The sequence below is a fragment of the Myotis lucifugus genome, unplaced genomic scaffold (assembly GCF_000147115.1).
Source record: "Myotis lucifugus unplaced genomic scaffold, Myoluc2.0 scaffold_175, whole genome shotgun sequence".
Taxonomy (NCBI): Eukaryota; Metazoa; Chordata; class Mammalia; order Chiroptera; family Vespertilionidae; genus Myotis; species Myotis lucifugus.
Window position 1 is genome coordinate 588,828 of NW_005871223.1, and position 17,536 is coordinate 606,363.

A 17,536-nucleotide genomic window follows, 5' to 3' on the forward strand; every position below is an offset into this window, starting at 1 on the left:
ATAAAATATATTAAAAAAATGAACAAAAACAGAAAAACAATGTACATTTAGGAAAATATAATAATAAAAACAATGATAATCAAATGGTACGAAAACTAGAAATTAGTGACTTTTTTGGTGCTGAAGTTGGTCTGCTAATTCTTCGAGTGCAGGTTCATACTTGGTGCACTTCAAGGCCAAGCAAGTGCCACTAACTTCATCTGTTAGCCAGTTTCTTTTGTTCGTTTTAATATTATTTAATGCTGAGAACAAAGTCTCACAAAAATATGTTGATGAAAAAATTGTTAGCAAAGCCATCACTAGATTTTTTATGTCGCTAAAAGTGTCAGGTACTCTGTTCCAAGCACTCAAAATTTCTTGTTCGTAGTTGCACTCTACATTATTCAAACAATTTCGTTCCAGATTTTCAAGTTTCGACCTTTTTTTTTTTTTTGGTCTTAGTGATGATTTTTAAAAAAATTAAATCTTTATTGTTCAGATTATTACAGTTGTTCCTCTTTTTCCCCCCCATAGCTCCCCTCCACCCGGTTCCCACCCCACCTCCGCCCTCACCCCCCCCCCATTGTCCTCATCCATAGGTGTACAATTTTTGTCCAGTCTCTTCCCGAATCCCCCACACCCCTTTCCCCCCCAAGAATAGTCAGTCCACTCCCTTTCTATGCCCCTGATTCTATTATAATCACCAGTTTATTCTGTTCATCAAATTATTTATTCACTTGATTTTTAGATTCACTTGTTGATAGATGTGTATTTGTTGTTCATAATTTGTATCTTTACCTTTTTCTTCTTCTTCCTCTTCTTAAAGGATACCTTTCAGCATTTCATATAATACTGGTTTGGTGGTGATGAACTCCTTTAGCTTTTCCTTATCTGTGAAGCTCTTTATCTGACCTTCACTTCTGAATGATAGCTTTGCTGGATAAAGTAGTCTTGGTTGTAGGTTCTTGGTATTCATCACTTTGAATATTTCTTGCCACTCCCTTCTGGCCTGCATAGTTTCTGTTGAGAAGTCAACTGACAGTCGTATGGGTATTCCCTTGTAGGTAACTGACTGTCTTTCTCTTGCTGCTTTTAAGAGTCTCTCTTTGTCTTTTGCTCTTGGCATTTTAATTATGATGTGTCTTGGTGTGGTCCTCTTTGGATTCCTTTTGTTTGGGGTTCTCTGCGCTTCCTGGACTTGTAAGTCTATTTCTTTCAACAAGTAGAGGAAGTTTTCTGTCATTATTTCTTCAAATGGGTTTTCAATATCTTGCTCTCTCTCTTCTTCTGGCACCCCCATAATTCGGATGTTGGTACGCTTGAAGTTGTCCCAGAGGCTCCTTACACTATCTTCATATTTTTGGATTCTTTTTTCATTTTGCTTTTCCGGTTGGATGTTTTTTGCTTCTTCGTATTTAAAATCTTTGACTTGATTCTTGCGATCCTCTAGTCCAGGGGTCCTCAAACTACGGCCCGCGGGCCACATGCAAATACAAATATTTTATTTGTTCCCGTTTTGTTTTTTTACTTCAAAATAAGATATGTGCAGTGTGCATAGGAATTTGTTCATAGTTTTTTTTAAACTATAGTCCGGCCCTCCAACAGTCTGAGGGACAGTGAACTGGCCCCCTGTTTAAAAAGTTTGAGGACCCCTGTTATAGTCTGCTGTTGGAACTCTGCATAATATCCTTTATTTCAGTCAGTGTATGCTTAATTTCTAGTTGGTCCTTTTTTATAACCTCGAGGGTCTCACTAGATTTCTTGAGGGTCTCACTACATTTATTGGCGGTCTCACCAGACTTTTTGAGGGTCTTACTAAATTTATCGGCGGTTTCTAGAAAGTTCTTGAAAAACCTTAAAAGTGTGGTTTTGAACTCTATATCCAGTAGTTTGCTTTCCTCCATTTCTGTCATTTGTGACCTGTTTCTTTGTCTCCACATTTTTTATGCTTCCCTGTGTTGGTAGAGTGGCTTTGTGTGCTAGGTGTTCTATAGGGCCCAGTGGCTCAGCCTCCTCAATTACCTGAGGTGGACACTCTTGGTGCACCCCTTTGTGGGCTTTGTGCACAGTCTTGTTGTAGTTAAGCCTTGATTGTTGTAGGTATCACTGGGAGGAATTGACCTCCAGGCCAATTGGCTGTGAGAGTCAGCTGTGTCTATGGTGGTAGAACTTCTGTGCTGAAGACACCCTTATGAGGCAAGACTTGCTTCAGTGGGGCTTTGGTGCTCACTGAGTCTGCCCCTGAGTGTGTCCCTTATGGATCTGAGGAGTTGTAATTGGATGGTTCCACTCTGACCACTGGGTACACTGGCTCTTGGATCTAAGGAGGTGCTAATTTAGCCTCTGCCTGAGGCTACCCAGCAGGAGCTACGAAGAGATCTGCAGATTCCCATTCCTTGTTTGGGGTTTGGAGGTGCCCAAATGAGGCCCAGCTGTGAAGCAATGCAAGCTGCTGTGGGGCCTTGGGCCTTCTTTTGGAAGTTCTGGGTCTCTCTGACCCAGCTGCAGTTTGTTAGGTAATTTTCAGATTGCAAAGGGCCAGGGCATTCATATGCAAAAGCCTCTGTTAGCAGCTTGGGTGGGGCGGGGTCTCAGGGAATCAACAGGGTGGAGCAAACAGCTATGACTGATCCTCAGTCCTACCCTACGAGGCCCCCGGGTCTCAGTGTCCCGGTAATCGCTGCAAGCACCTCTGAGAGAAAGCCGCCCTCGAGTTTCGACTGATGCCAGATCGTCCAGTTTCTCCCTGTATGAGTTTGGTCCCCAGAGACTCGCCTGGAACTGGAGTTCAGAGCAGTTGGGAGCTTGAGACTCCCTCCAGATTGAAAAAGACAACCGTGGCCTCAGTTGCCAGCCCTTTCCACGTGCGCCTCCGTACCTCTGCACTTTACTTCCGCACCTCCTCTGAGTCTCAGTGTGCTTTTCTCTTTCCTTCTAGTTGTAGAATTTCCACTCACCCAGCCTTCCTGTGGTTCTGGATGTTGTTCGTTTTGTCTTTTAGTTGTATTTTTGAAGAGGTTGTGCGAGGCAGCAATTTCAGGTGTTTACCTATGCGGCCATCTTTGTTTCTCTCAGGTTCTCTCTCTCTCTATTTCTTCTCATTACAGCATTTCCTTTAGCATTTGGTTTGGTGGGGATAAAATTCATTGGCTTTTTTTTTCTTTTTCTTTCTTTTCTTTTGATCTTCGAAAGCTCTTTATTTCACCATCTATTTTGAATGATAGCCTTTGTTATATAGTAATCTTGGTTTCAGATCCTTGCTTTTCATTACCTTGAGTACTTCATGCCATTCCCTTCTGGCCTGTAGAGTTTCTGCTGAGAAATCAGCTAACAGCCTTATGGGAGCTCCTTTGTAGTAACAAGTTGCTTTTGTATTGCTGCCTTTAAGATTCTCTCATTGTCTTTAATATTTGGCATTTTAATTATGATGTGTCTGGGCGTGGGCCTGTTTGGCTTTTTTTTTATTGGGACTCTCTGTGCCTCCTGAACTTGTGTGACTTTTTTTTTTCACCAGGTTATGGAAGTTTTCTTTTTTGGGGAAGTTTTCTGCTATTATTCAAACATGTTCTCTATCCCTTGCTCACTTTCTTCCTTTTTTGGTACTCTTATTATATAAATATTGTTATATTTCACTTTGTCCCACAACTCCCTTCAGTTGTCTTCCTGTTTTTTAATTTTTTTTGTTGTTCTTTCATTGAGTGATTTTTAAACATAAAATTTTATTGATTTCAGAAAGGAAGAGGGAGAAAGAGATAGAAACATCAATAATGAGAGAGAATCATTGGTAGGCTGCCTCCTGTGTGCCCCACACTGTGGATCAAACCCACAACCCAGGTATGTGTCCTCATCAGGAATCTAACCATGACCACCTGGTTCATAGGTTGAGGCTCAACCACTGAGCCACACTGGCTGGTCATGATTGAGTTATTTTTTTCTGCCCTATCTTCTAATTCACTAATCTGGTACTCAGCTTCCCCTAATCTGCTGTGTATTCTTTCCACTGTGTTCTTTATTAGTGCTATGGCATTCTTCATAGTTACAATATCTTTTCTTACGCTTTTGAGCATCTTTGCCATCATTATTCTTTTTTTTTTTATTATTAAATTTTTATTGTTCAGATTACATTTGTTCCTCTTCCCCCCCCCCCATAACTCCCCTCCTTCCAGTTTCTGCCCCACCCTCCGCCCTCACTCCCCACCCACTGTCCTCATCCATAGGTGCACGATTTTTGTCCAGTCTCTTCCCGAATCTCCCATTCCCTTTTCCCCCCCAAGAATAGTCAGTCCATTCCCTTTCTATGTCCCTGATTCATTATAATCACCAGTTCATTCTGTACATCAGATTATTTATTCACTTGATTCTTAGATTCACTTGTTGATAGATGCATGTTTGTTGTTCACAATTTGTATCTTTACCTTTTTCTTCTTCCTCTTCTTAAAGGATACCTTTCAGTATTTCGTATAATACTGGTTTGGTGGTGATGAACTCCTTTAGCTTTTCCTTATCTGTGAAGCTCTTTATCTGACCTTCAATTCTGAATGATAGCTTTGCTGGATAAAGTAGTCTTGGTTGTAGGTTCTTGGTATTCAGCACTTTGAATATTTCTTGCCATTCCCTTCTGGCCTGCAAAGTTTCTGTTGAGAAATCAGCTGACAGTCGTATGGGTATTCCCTTGTAGGTAATTGAGTCTCTTTCTCTTGCTGCTTTTAAGATTCTCTCTTTGTCTTTTGCTCTTGGCATTTTAATGATGATGTGTCTTGGTGTGGTCCTCTTTGGATTCCTTTTGTTTGGGGTTCTCTGCGCTTCTTGGACCTGTAAGTCCATTTCTTTCACCAGGTGGGGGAAGTTCTCTGCCATTATTTCTTCAAATAGGTTTTCAATATCTTGCTGTCTCTCATCTTCTGGCACTCCTATTATTCTGATGTTGGTACGCTTGTAGCTGTCCCAGAGGCTTCCTACACTATCTTCACACTTTCGGATTCTTTTTTCATTTTGCTTTTCCAGTTGGGTGTTTTTTGCTTCTTCGGTTTGATTCTTGTGCTCCTCTGGTCTGCTATTGGGTATAATATTCTTTATTTTAGTCCGTGTATGCTTACTTTCTAATTTCTTTATCGTAGCATCGAGGGTCTCATTAGTTTTCGTGAGGCTCTGCTCAAGTTTATAGCAAGCCCTCAAAATTGCGATTCTTAGCTCCATATCCTCCATTTCTGTCATGTTTTTTTGTCTCCGCATCTTTTATGCTTTCTTGGTGCACCCCCTTGTGGTCTTTGTGCGCAGTCTTGTTCTAGCCAAGCCTTAATTGTTGTAGTTAACACTAGAGGGATTTGACCACCAGGCCGACTGGCTGTAGGAATCAGCTATGTGGAAAACTTCAGTCCTCTGGGGAGGCGCTAGTCCAGCCTTTGCCTGAGGCAATCGGCAAATGGCTCTGGGCAGGGTTTGGGCGGGGCGGGCTCAACAGGGCGGGGGGAGGGAGCAGCTATGGCCGCTCTCAGTCCGTCTCCAGGGGCTCTGCCTCTCTGTCCCCGCAACCGCTGCAAACCTCGGAGGGACCGTAGCCAGACAGTCCCGCTTCTCCCGTTTGAGTGTGGGTCCCTAGAGACTCACCCGGATCTGTAGCCCAGAGTCTGAGACTCACTCCCGACTGAAAACGACAACCGCACCCTCAGCCACCAGCCCGCTTTGCGCGCGCACCCTCACCACCGCACCGCCGTACCTTTAAATTTTCCACACTGCGCCTCCTCTAAGCCTCGTAATGCTGTTGTTTTTCCTTCTAGTTGAAGAGTCCCTCCTCAGCCAGCCTTCCTGTGGTTCTGGGTGATGTCCGGTCCGTCTTTTAGTTGTATTTTTGAAGTGGTTGTTCGAGGCAGCAAACTCCGGTGTTTACCTATGCCGCCATCTTGGTTTCTCCTGCCATCATTATTCTTAACGCTATGTCTGATAAATTACTTATCTCCATTTCATTTAGCTCTTCTCCTGGAGAATTCTCTTGTTTTCATTTGGGACTTTTTTTTTTTTGTCTCCCCATTTTGGCTTCCTGTTTGGGTTTGTGTCTGTGTATTAGGTGGATCTGCTACTCTTCCCAATCTCTAGTGCAGGACAATGTCAGACCCTTTTTGTGACTGGCCTTGAGTACCCTTTTTGGAGCTATCAGCAATCCATAGCTTGTACCTCCCTCTACTGGTTCTTTTTGCCTTTGGAAAGGACCAAGATGTGCACCAGGTTCTGCTTTTCCTAGCCCCTTGCCCTGGATTAGATAAGGCAAAGACTCAAAGCTTCCAGAGGTCCTACTCTGCCTGCAGTCCTATTGAGATTCAGTCTTGATTAGGCTCAGGCTATGAACCAAGAGGTCTTCGAATAGGGTGGGTCAGCTGACTTCCCCTCAGGCATAAACCCCTTGCATAGCAAAGGTTCATGGGAGAAAGATTTCCTGCCCAATGTGAGGGAATGACATAGCACCAGAAACTGGGGGGTGGCTGCCTTCCAAGCTCCAACCCCAGAACCTCCAATCCTGGCTTGTGCTCACACAGCTCCAGTCCACTCTGCCCTCCTTCTGCCAGAGCCCAAGGTGAGTAGTTGCACACAAAATTTTTTGTGTTGGCTCTTTAAAAGGGTGCCTGCATTTCCAGCCTTCCCTCCCTGGCAGATAGCAACCCTTCGGCTTTTCATAGGTAAATGCTATGTGGGCACCTTTCTCATTTCTGGTGTTCTGAGATGGGAACTCAGCTTGAGGTCTAATCCCCCACAGGTGAATAGCTGAGGTATCCCTTCAGAACTTCAGCTCCTATCTATGGGAGCCTGGCCAGCCTCTTTGCACCTTTGCACTTCCTACTAGAGGCTATGTGGTCTCCACTTTCTGTCCTTGGTTATCAGGGTTCTCTCCAGCTAGTCTTCAGTTGATATTTTAGGGTGGTATTTCTGTATTTTAGTTACATTTCCAGTTTGGTCCTGGGAGAGTGACAGTGTAGTTTTCACTTACTCTGCTGCTATTTTGGAATCCAGGGCATTTTTGATTCATTTAGTTTCTTATAAGCTGCTGCATACCAATAAAAATGCATCCTGTTTTTTTTTTGTGGGGAAATTTGACCCTTTTTTTCTAGAGCATCTTGTGAATGGATAAGCCTGTCTAGGTTAAAAGTTCCCTACTTGGCCAAGATAATTCCAGATTATCTTTGGTAAGGTTAACCCACTGATTCAGAAAATACAGTATCTGGGACCAGTTTTTATACATGTAGTTGCTGGCATCCCAGATGGAGGAGTTCCAGATTATGTGGAGCCAGAGAGATAAATTTTCCTCTTTTTGTCATTCTTGATACTTGAGGCCTTACCCTGGACCCAGTCCATCTTAAGTTGGACCCAGGAAGACCTCAGAACCAATCTGGGTTCTAAGTTGGATCCAGTCTAGTTTCTGTTAAATTGGCTGGCCTCAGACCCAGTCTGATGAAAGAAATGCTTAGATAAATTTGGAGAGCTCTTTTAAATGCAAAAGTTTTGGATCACAGATACCTGCACACTCCAGATGCAGGGAGAAAGCATTGAGCTAGGCGGACTCAGTGGGCAACCTTACCTGGCTGCTTCTTGTTCTTGGGGACTGTTGAAGGTCTCCTTTGGGTCCCATGTCTGACATCAGAACAGTTGAAAGATAAACTGAGGCATATTACAACTTCAGGAGTTTCTTTGAGCAAAACTCAATTTAAATCAGGCAGCACCAAACCAGAAGTGGTTAGAAGTGCTCCATTGTCTGGAGCTGAGAAAAAACCTTTATAAAGAAAAGGTAGAAGCAAAGTAAAAAAATGATTGATTGTCTGTAGTTTAAATCCTAGTTGGCTGTTTGTGATGACCCATCATTAGGTTCTGCTTTTGTAACATTGAGGCATTTAGAGGCTTAGTTTGGTTTTCTTATGTAGGTGCCAGGACATTAGAGCCACCTCACTCTAATGACCTCCTTGTTAAATTAATTGGACAATTACAGACCCCAAAGTCATGGATGGAGTAGTGATTCAGAATATACTTATTATGTTAAGTATTCAAACAGATTTATCGTTCACTTATTTATTCTTTCAACGACTGTTGAAAGCCTGTGTGTGCTGTGTGCCAGGCACAGCTTTATGTGCTTGGCATGAATCTGTGAATAAAATAAAGATCCTTGGCCCCATGGGGCTTACCTTCTGGTAGGGTAAACAGACAATACTTGTTGTAAGTCAGTTACATGGTGTTTTAGGTGATGAGTGCTATGGATTATTGGAAGATTAGGGGTGTTGGTATGAAGGGAGTAGGGTGAGCAGTTCTAGTTTTAAATAGGGTCATCAGAATTTCTCACTGAGAATGTGAAATTTGAGCAAAGACTTAAGGTGGTGATGGAGTTGCCCATGTGGATCCCATGAGAAAGAGCAGTCCAGGCACAGGAACAGACAGTGCAATGGCCCATTCACCTGGCATTTTGGAGGAAGAAACTGCAATGAGAACCGCATGGCTGGAGTAGAGTGAGCAAAGGGGAAGTGTGTAGGAATGAGCTCAGAAAGGTAATAGGGACCAGATCACATAGGGGCTTGTAGGCCATCATAGGACCTTTGCTTATACTCTGAGTTGGGGAGTTAAGGCAGATTTTGAGCAGGAGTGACAGGCTCTCATGTTTTTAGAACCATGTGGCTGCTGTGTTGAAAATGGTCTGCAGGGGGCAAGGGTGGAAGCAGCGGGGAGACCAGATAGATACAAGGTTAGGAGCTACTGCAATGTCCAAGCCTGAGATTCTGGTGGTGGTCCTGGCCTGAGGTGGTAGTGACTAGTGGGCAGATTCTGGATGCATTTTGGTGCAATTTAGAATACCAGATTAAAAAGTTCTCAGGATTCAAGGCTTCCAGTAGCACCTGTGTGAATCCTTGTTGGAGGAAAATCTGATGTGGTTGAGAGAGATCTAATCATGGTTCCATGCTTTTCCTTCTGGGGCTTTGTGTGTGCATGCATACAGGGCATGTCTCTCCAGGCCAGTGGTTAGCAGTCACATACAACAGGCAGCTAACTGAGCTGGTGCTAGTTTAGAATAGAAAGTTAAGCAGCACTAAATGAAACTATCTGGTCCTTAAGCCTCACACATCTCCTCTTGATTAAGCCAGACATATTTTTTATTAAAAACATATGCTGTTACTCAATTAAAGTTTCTTGTAATAATGTGATGGTAAAAGAAAGATAAGATTCAATTTTCCCATCCCTTTTCTCTCACGATCTCATTTGTGCCCCTTCATTCTTAGACTCTGAGACTACTGAAATCGTCATGTAGTTTGACCCTAGATTTTCAAATAATTGACTTGAAAATGTGTAGTCAGTTTGAGGTGTCTTCTGATGTGTGTGCAGTCATTTTCTGTGCAGATTGTTACTCCAGTCACCTCATGTGCTTGGAGGATACTTGGTTGTCACAGAGCTGCATTTCCTGTAGCAGGCTCTTTTGAAAACTCACCAGGGCAGTGGCTCACTGAAGTATTAGGTAGAGCACACACAGTTAGGTAACGTGGCATGGCAGGTCTCGGGGACACTTCAGTTTTCATCTCAGTTCACATGCTGTGAATAGTTATGAACTATTTTGTTCTGAAGCTTCCTGCCTAACCACAGTGGTGATTTTGGTCAGCTGATTTTTTTTTTTTCATTTTACACTTGGAGCAATTACTTTTGAGGAATAAGTATATATTCTCATTCTTGTGCTGTGGACAGCATTACCCTGTTGGTTACTAAGACCATTTCTTGGCTTGGAGTGAGGGGAGCAGAAAGTAGCTTCATTTACTCAAACCTTTCCCTTTTATACTTTCAATGTGTGTTTTAGGAACTCTATAACGCAGTGATGTGGCAGGGGCAAGGTTTTCGTTTTTGCAGCCTGGGCTAGTTTTGATGTGTGTGACCTTGGGAAGAAAAGTTCCTGTGTCTACCAGGAAGAGATCTTTTTAAGGAGAGTACAAGTGGTAGCTCTGTATTTTTAGACCACATTTTTATGTGGCATTTATACTTCGTGGCATGGTGTCAGGGAAAGTTATCTTCCTAGTCTAGGATTGAAAGGCAGTATTCCAGTGTTGGCACTAGCTTAGTGAACCTCACTCTTCTCACCTGTAAATAGGCATGAAGACCCACACCTGCTGTCTGCCACAGAATTGGTAAGATCAAGTGAGCCAAGATGTATGAGAGAACTTTGCAAGTTGCAAACATTCCTTTAGTTGCAGGTCATTGTGTTGTGTGGTTATCACAGAGCTGTGCCTAAGAACCTTTCATTTCTGTCTTTAGCTTGCTGTGGGGTTTTGGGTTAGTTGAGTGAGTCGGTGTTCTTGAATATAAAATAGGGGTGTGTCTAGGGGCTGGCAAGAAAGGAAGACTCAAACTATGTTCTCTAGAAACAATTCTCGTTTGAAAATCCTATGATGTATGTGTTTGTGTGGGGGGGGGATTTTTGCTCATTACCTTCTCCCAACTTAACTGGTTAAAAATTTTCAAACTTACAGAAAAGTTAAAAGAATAGTATAAGGAACACCCATGTACCATACAGCTAGAGTCTATAATTGTCAACATTTTGCCACATTTTGCCACGTTCACTTGATCTCTTTCTACACATTTATATATTGGTTTTTAAACTTTAATTTTTGCTTCTTTTGGTGTGCATTCAACAGAGTACAGCAAAGTTAGTCGCTAGGCTGTAGTAGGAGGGGTTAAGTTGGAGCTTTTACATCCTTCTCATTAATCAATACCTTTTCTTGACCAGGATGAACTCACTGCTGTGAATGTAAAGCAAGGCTTCAGCAATCAGCCGGCCTTTACGGGAGACGAACATGGCTCAGCCAGAAATATTGTAATTAATCCATCAAAGGTATGCTAATTATCTATGTCCCCGAACTTCTGGAAAAGTATGTGTATGTGATTCCCTGGGTAGTTAATGTTGATAAAGTACTGTTGTTTAAACCACAATCCATTTTCAAATTCCTCCAAATATCCTGTAAGCTGTCCTGTCCTAGGATCCAGTCAGGTTGTCCTGTCCCCTTAGTCCAGCGGTTCTCAACCTGTGGGTCGCGACCCCTTTGGCGGTCGAACGACCCTTTCACAGGGGTCGCCTAAGACCATCCTGCATATCAGATATTTACATTACGAGTCATAACAGTAGCAACATTACAGTTATGAAGTAGCAACGAAAATAATTTTATGGTTGGGTCACAACATGAGGAACTGTATTTAAAGGGCCAGAAGGTTGAGAACCACTGCCTTAGTCTCTTCTAATCTTCAGCTCTGCTCTCCAGCTTTCCTTGTTCTGTTGTTGTATTTTTGGGGGGCTTTCAGGAATGCCATCTTAGAAGAGTCTAGTTATTTTTCTTGTATTTTAGGCCTTTATTCTAGATTTTCCTTGTTGTTTTCTCATGACGGGATTCAGGTCGAATACTTTGGGCAGGAATACTACGTTGCATCACTTGCATCACATCAGGAGCAAGCAATACCGGTTTGCTCTGTTATCGGTTATACCAGTGGTTCTCAACCTTCTGGCCCTTTAAATACAGTTCCTCATGTTGTGACCCAACCATAAAATTATTTTCATTGCTACTTCATAACTGTAATGTTGCTACTGTTATGACTCGTAATGTAAATATCTGATATGCAGGATGGTCTTAGGCGACCCCTGTGAAAGGGTCATTCGACCTCCAAAGGGGTCGCGACCCACAGGTTGAGAACCGCTGGGTTACACTGTTTGATCACTTAGGGTGGAGTCTGCATCTCTGTACATCAAGATGTCAAACTCAAAGGCTATCACGGGCCAAATAAACAAGGTTTAAGTTTATGTGGATGGCAAGAAAACAAAAGCTTCAATTTTCATAGAAACGTAGGCTTATTTTGATAGAGACATGCTGAATACAAAGGGCTGAAATAAATGAGTAATCCTTAACATAAAACAATAGAACATTTTAAGAAAAATTAATATTTTTTTTTGAACATTAACTTACCAGACACTGAATAACTGCACAAATTAATAAGTGTAATGCAAATAAACCTATTTTTCTTGTTCTCCGAAAGTGAAATATTTCCTCTTGTGCACACCAAACAAATCAGTACAAGACTAATGATGTGGCAATCGGCTGCTAAAAATATTCACTGCTAGTATTAGTGGAGAGAAATGGTGCGCCTGCGCATAAGGCACATAAGGCGCGTAAAGGAAATGAATGCACCACGATTATAATAATCAGTCATTAGCGAATGTTGTAGTTCATTATTAATAATTATGTATAACAGGATATTGTAAATTAAGTTACAAAATTTTTATTAAAACATTTCTTACATACCTTCATATTGGCTGGGCTGCAAAAATATTCATTGTGGGCTGCATGCAGCCTGTGGGCCATGAGTTTGACATGCTTGCTGTACATTGTAACAGTAGTTATCTTTTTCTCGTAGTAGACACTATATATTGATATTTTGAGACCATATGAATATCCTATTCCCCAATAGAATTTCATCCTATGATTTTAGATCAATTGATGATTTTTGCTGAGTGATTTTTTTGCTCGTGGATGCAAAATGCTGGTTTTCTAGTTATTATTCCTCATACATTTATTACTTGGCATTCATTTGTAAAGGACACCACATTTATTAGTATCACTTTTAACCCCTGGATTCTCTTTAAATCTGATGTATTATTTTCATTTTTCTTTTTGATGCTAAATTGTCTTACATTTGGACAGTGGGGTGCCTTTAACCTGCCTCTCAGATCCTTTCTTTTGAGCACTTCCTCAGTTTGACACAGTAACATATTCCAGGTTCATGTCCTTTCCCTGCCCCAGCTCATATCTGAATGCTTGGCATGGTCTTGCTACTGGAGTATCATGACTTCTAGGCCCTTTAAGTGGACAGAGATGGGAAACACGGTTCAATTTCTTTTTTCCCCTCTTTTCATTCCTCCCTCACTCCCTCCTTCCCTCCTTTCTCCCCCTTCTTCCTTCCTGCCTCCCCCTTCCCTCAACTCCCTACTCCTTCTCTTCCTCCTCTGCTCCCTTCCATCAGTTCTAACTCAATACCACAGGGTTTTTTCTTTTCCTGTTTCATCTGTGTATCTCCTTTCTCCCAAAGTGAGAATCCTCCATCTTAGCAATAGATATCAATATATTTATTCATTTACTCTATCTTGCAATACACATAAAAAAGTTTTAGAATAAACTATACCGAAGTCTCCAATAACAAAATTATTATGTAAAAATTTCAATTTTTCTACAATACTTCTCTTCTTACACTAACTTTCATTAAGAGTATACAGCCAACTAGAGTCCCCAGCTGGTTACAAGCCCAGTCCTGCAGTTTCCCGCTTCTCTCCTTTCAGTATCATAGATGCGCTGTGTTCTTCATTAAGGACTTCCTGTCGGGTGGAGCAGCTGTGGCCATCTCCCAGCCGGTGGTATCCCCCACGGAGCGGGAGGAGCTGTGGCTGCAGTTGCACCCTGTCAGCAAGTCCCGGCAGATAAGCAAATGCCAGGGCATTGTAGGCTACCTGGGTCCCATCCGCAGGGAGCAGGGAGCCCTGTCCTTCTGGCTGGTAATACATCCTTCCCCGCTCGGGCTCTCAACTTTGTCTCTGAAGATAAATACAAGCACATTGTCCTGGGAGCTGTGGACACGAGAACCCAATTCTGGAGCTACTTGCAGGGAATCGGCATCAGGTGGTGCCACTGGGCTCCCCCCTCCTCCCTTTGTGTTTTGCGTACCTTGGTTTTGCCCGTACTGGTCTAGCAGCTGATGTGGGCAAAGCTGGAGTGAGAGGGAAGTCAGAGTCTCTGGTGACTGCCTGTTTCAGATCTCCAAATCCAGTGAGATTAAGGGTTGTACAGAGCTTCAGGGTGACTGTAGGGTACTGTCACCCACCGAGCTGCCTGCTTCGGCACCTGTGGCACTGCAAAGGAAATGCTTCAGATCTCCAGAATGCACACGTCTTCCTCAGCTGGTCACTGCACAGTCCTGCCCTGGCGATGGCAGGGGTGACTTCATCTCTGTTTCACAAGGTTCCTTGCAGCCTGATGATGCAGTCAGCAGGGAGGAACTAATGTCATGTTCACAGAGTGCTGGGCTGCTGGAGGAAGATTGCTCCTGACTAAGGAGGCAAAGCTTTTACAAGGATGCGTCGTCTAGTATTCTCAGAGGCATGGGTGGTGCTTTTGTACTTGTCTTGTACGATGAAATCAAGAAGTTCCTATACATTATTTCCTAGTCCCCCACCCCCGTGAGCAGGCCTGCCGTATTATGTAGCATACTAGTGGCCTGGTGCACGAAATTTGTGCACATTAAAAGGGAATTTATTAGAGGAAATATTTTAATATTGCTATTTGCCCTTTCTCTATAATAGAAGTGTGAGAGATGAAAGGAAATTAGTAAAATGTATATGAAAATAATATATAAATTTATTAATAAATAAACAATAACAAAAGGATACAACAGAGGCATGATATAAAAACAACAAAAACATGATATGAAAACAACAAAAACATGATATAAAACAACAAAAACATGATGTAAAAACAACAGTGATGCAAACAACGACTGATAAAGTGATTAAACTTATTCTGATATCTCCCTGTACACCACATTAAGAGTAGAAACACTTTCAGAGTGCTTGACTAATTTCCCTTGTGATGAAGTATTTAGAACTTTAACTTTAACATCACATGCTCTTTGAACTCAAGAGAAAGCAACATGTAACTGACCATGTGTGAAAACGGGTTTAAGTAGGAATATTCCTACTCTGTCTAGAGTTTGTCCTTGTGATTTATTTATTTATTTTTATTATTTATTTATTTATTTTTTAAATATATTTTATTGGTTTTTTACAGAGAGGAAGGGAAAGGGATAGAGAGCCAGAAACATCGATGAGAGAGAAACATCGACCAGCTGCCTCCTGCACATCCCCCACCAGGGATATGCCCACAACCAAGGCACATGCCCCTGACCGGAATCGAACCTGGGACCCTTCAGTCCGCAGGCCGACGCTCTATCCACTGAGCCAAACCGGCTTTGGCCCTTGTGATTTATTAACAGTCATCGCAAATGCTGGCATCACGGGAAACTGTCGTCGAATCAATTTAAATGGGAGCCCAGTGTCAGATGGGGACAAATCATTCTTGGAATAAGAACAACCTCTCCCTCTGCAGATCCTGTTAATACTTCAGCTTCGATAATGTTAGGTCATAATCTTTTGATAATAAATAGGTACCATTACAAAGACCCCATTTACTATTAAGATTTCTCAATAGCATGATGATTGCACCCACTTTCAATTTTAATTTATGACACGTCATTCCCGAAGAAGTAATACTATTAAGAAATTCGATGGCAAAATTTTCCTTTTCAGCATCATCTGTTGAATCAATGGAATCATCACTCAAATATATGTGAAAATCTCCATCAAGTATATCTGAAATTTCTTCATTTAATTTTTTAATGTGCCCATTTTTTGGACAAAGAATTGCATATATATATATATATATATATATATATATATATATATATATATATTTGATTTTTCACAGAGAGGAAGGGAGAGGGATAGAGAGTTAGTGAGAGAGGAACATTGATCAGCTGCCTCCTGCACACCTCCTACTGGGGATGTGCCCGCAACCAAGGTACATGCCCTTGGCTGGAATCGAACCTGGGATCTTTCAGTCTGCAGGCCGACGCTCTATCCACTGAGCCAAACCAGTTAGGGCTAGATATATTTTTAATATTATCTATAGATATACTATTTCCAAAGGCAGCTTCAATAATAGATCCATTACAAATCATTTCATAGGGGAGTTCAATAATATCCATTCCTAAATGAAAACTGCTATCAAGTTTGCCATCTCCAAGTTTTACTAACCATTCACTATAAGCAGAATCCTCTGATCTCATATTTGTTGTAAGAGACAACTTTCTGAAACATCCCCAAACATTACAGTACTATAAACTTGTTTGTACTATGGCCGATCACATAGCATGTGGTACAATACTGAGACATTGTCGAAAATCCCCTCCAAGAAGGAGAACTTTCCCACCAAATACCACATTCAAATTCATAATTTCTCTTAGTAATCTGTCTATGGCGTTTATAGCATGACTGGATGCCATGATGCATTCATCAATAATGAGAAGTTGGGCCTTTTTTAATAGTTTTAGCAACTTCACTGTTTATATCGAGTCTAGAAATTGAAGTTTCCTTTAATGGAATTGGTAATTTATATTGGGAATGAAAGGTTCTTCCACCAAGAAGTAAATTTGCAGCAATTCCTGTAGACATTGTGGGTAAAACAGTACCACCACGACTTCTAATATAATGTATTAAAACTTTATACAGATATGCAGGTGAATAGGATTCCTAGCTGGCAGGCCCCGGACAGCAAGCTGGGCACCTGTCAATTCCGTGAGGAATGGGGCTCCCTCCTCCCTCCTGTCAGCGTCCGGGGTGCAGGTGAATGGGGTTCCTGGCTGGCAGGCCACTGACAGCAAGCTATCCAACAGCGGATTTTGTGAGGAATGGGGCTCCCTCCTCCCTAATGTCAGGGTCTGGTTTGAAGGCCGGCTACGCTCCCTGTTGGGCCAGACCCAGAGTTCCACCACGCAGTGGCCTTCGCCTCAGCAACCCAGGACTGACTGCTGCTGGTGCTCCTGGCGCTCCGGGCGCTCCGAGGGTGGGCTCTTCCCTCAGGCCTGGAGGGAAGCAGCTCTGGGAGGGCGCAGCCGTTGCCAAGACTACCCCTGCAGGACTCACTTCCTTCCGGTTGGTGGAGCCTCGGATGTGACGCGTTACACCCAGGGTTTTTATATAAATAGATCTTGAGCATTCTTGGCAGTCTGTGCGCTATCAGTGGCAACTATTTACTGATTCCAAGTGGGAAGCAATAATATTGATCTGACCAGTTTTCTCTTAAATCCATTTCCATGATGATGATGGGACTCAATTATATTTTTTATTTCAGTCACTCCTGGTAAACAACAAATTTGAAGAAATAATAAATATCTGAAAAATAAAAATATACAATCAGAATGTTGTATTAAAATTTTCTTGAATTAAATGTGTGCTTTTTTCTGTGTGGTTATGTAATAATTAGATATAAAGATATAATTCTTTTAATTTTTTTAAAATATATTTTTATTGATTTCAGAGAGGAAGGGAGAGATAGAAACATCAATGATGAGAGAGAATTATTGATTGGCTGCCTCCTGAAAGCCCCCTACTGGGGATCAAGCCCACAACCTGGGCATGTGCCCTTGACCGGAATTGAACCCGGGACCCTTCAGTCCGCAGGCCGATGCTCTATCCATTGAGCGAAACTGGCTAGGGCGATTTGTTGAATTTTTAGATACTATTTTATCTCCTTCTTTGTTGTCTTTCTTCTTCCTTTGTCCTCTTTTAATTTGGTTGATATGAAAATGCTGCAGTAATCACAGGAGCTTCCTTTGCTGCTTTGCTCCTTTTAGATCAGGTGACAGTAGCGTTCTCTTGAAACACTTGTGCTCATGAAATTGGCAGCCCAATCTAAAATGTTGAATAGTTAATTTAATTGACTCTTGTAATTTTCCA

The 17,536-nt window shown here is 42.1% G+C and overlaps 1 protein-coding gene and 1 pseudogene across 1 annotated transcript in view; both read left to right on the forward strand.

Annotated features, from left to right (window-relative positions):
• The window catches only part of LOC111827494 (mediator of RNA polymerase II transcription subunit 12-like protein), a 129,637-nt gene that overhangs the window by 70,060 nt on the left and 42,041 nt on the right, over nt 1-17,536 (forward strand). Inside the window, exon 3 of the mRNA XM_023760177.1 lies at nt 10,718-10,822. Within this exon, the coding sequence (XP_023615945.1) occupies nt 10,718-10,822 (105 nt within the window). The remainder of the gene's footprint in view (nt 1-10,717; nt 10,823-17,536) is intronic.
• On the forward strand, nt 12,113-13,827 carry LOC111827497 (annotated as a pseudogene).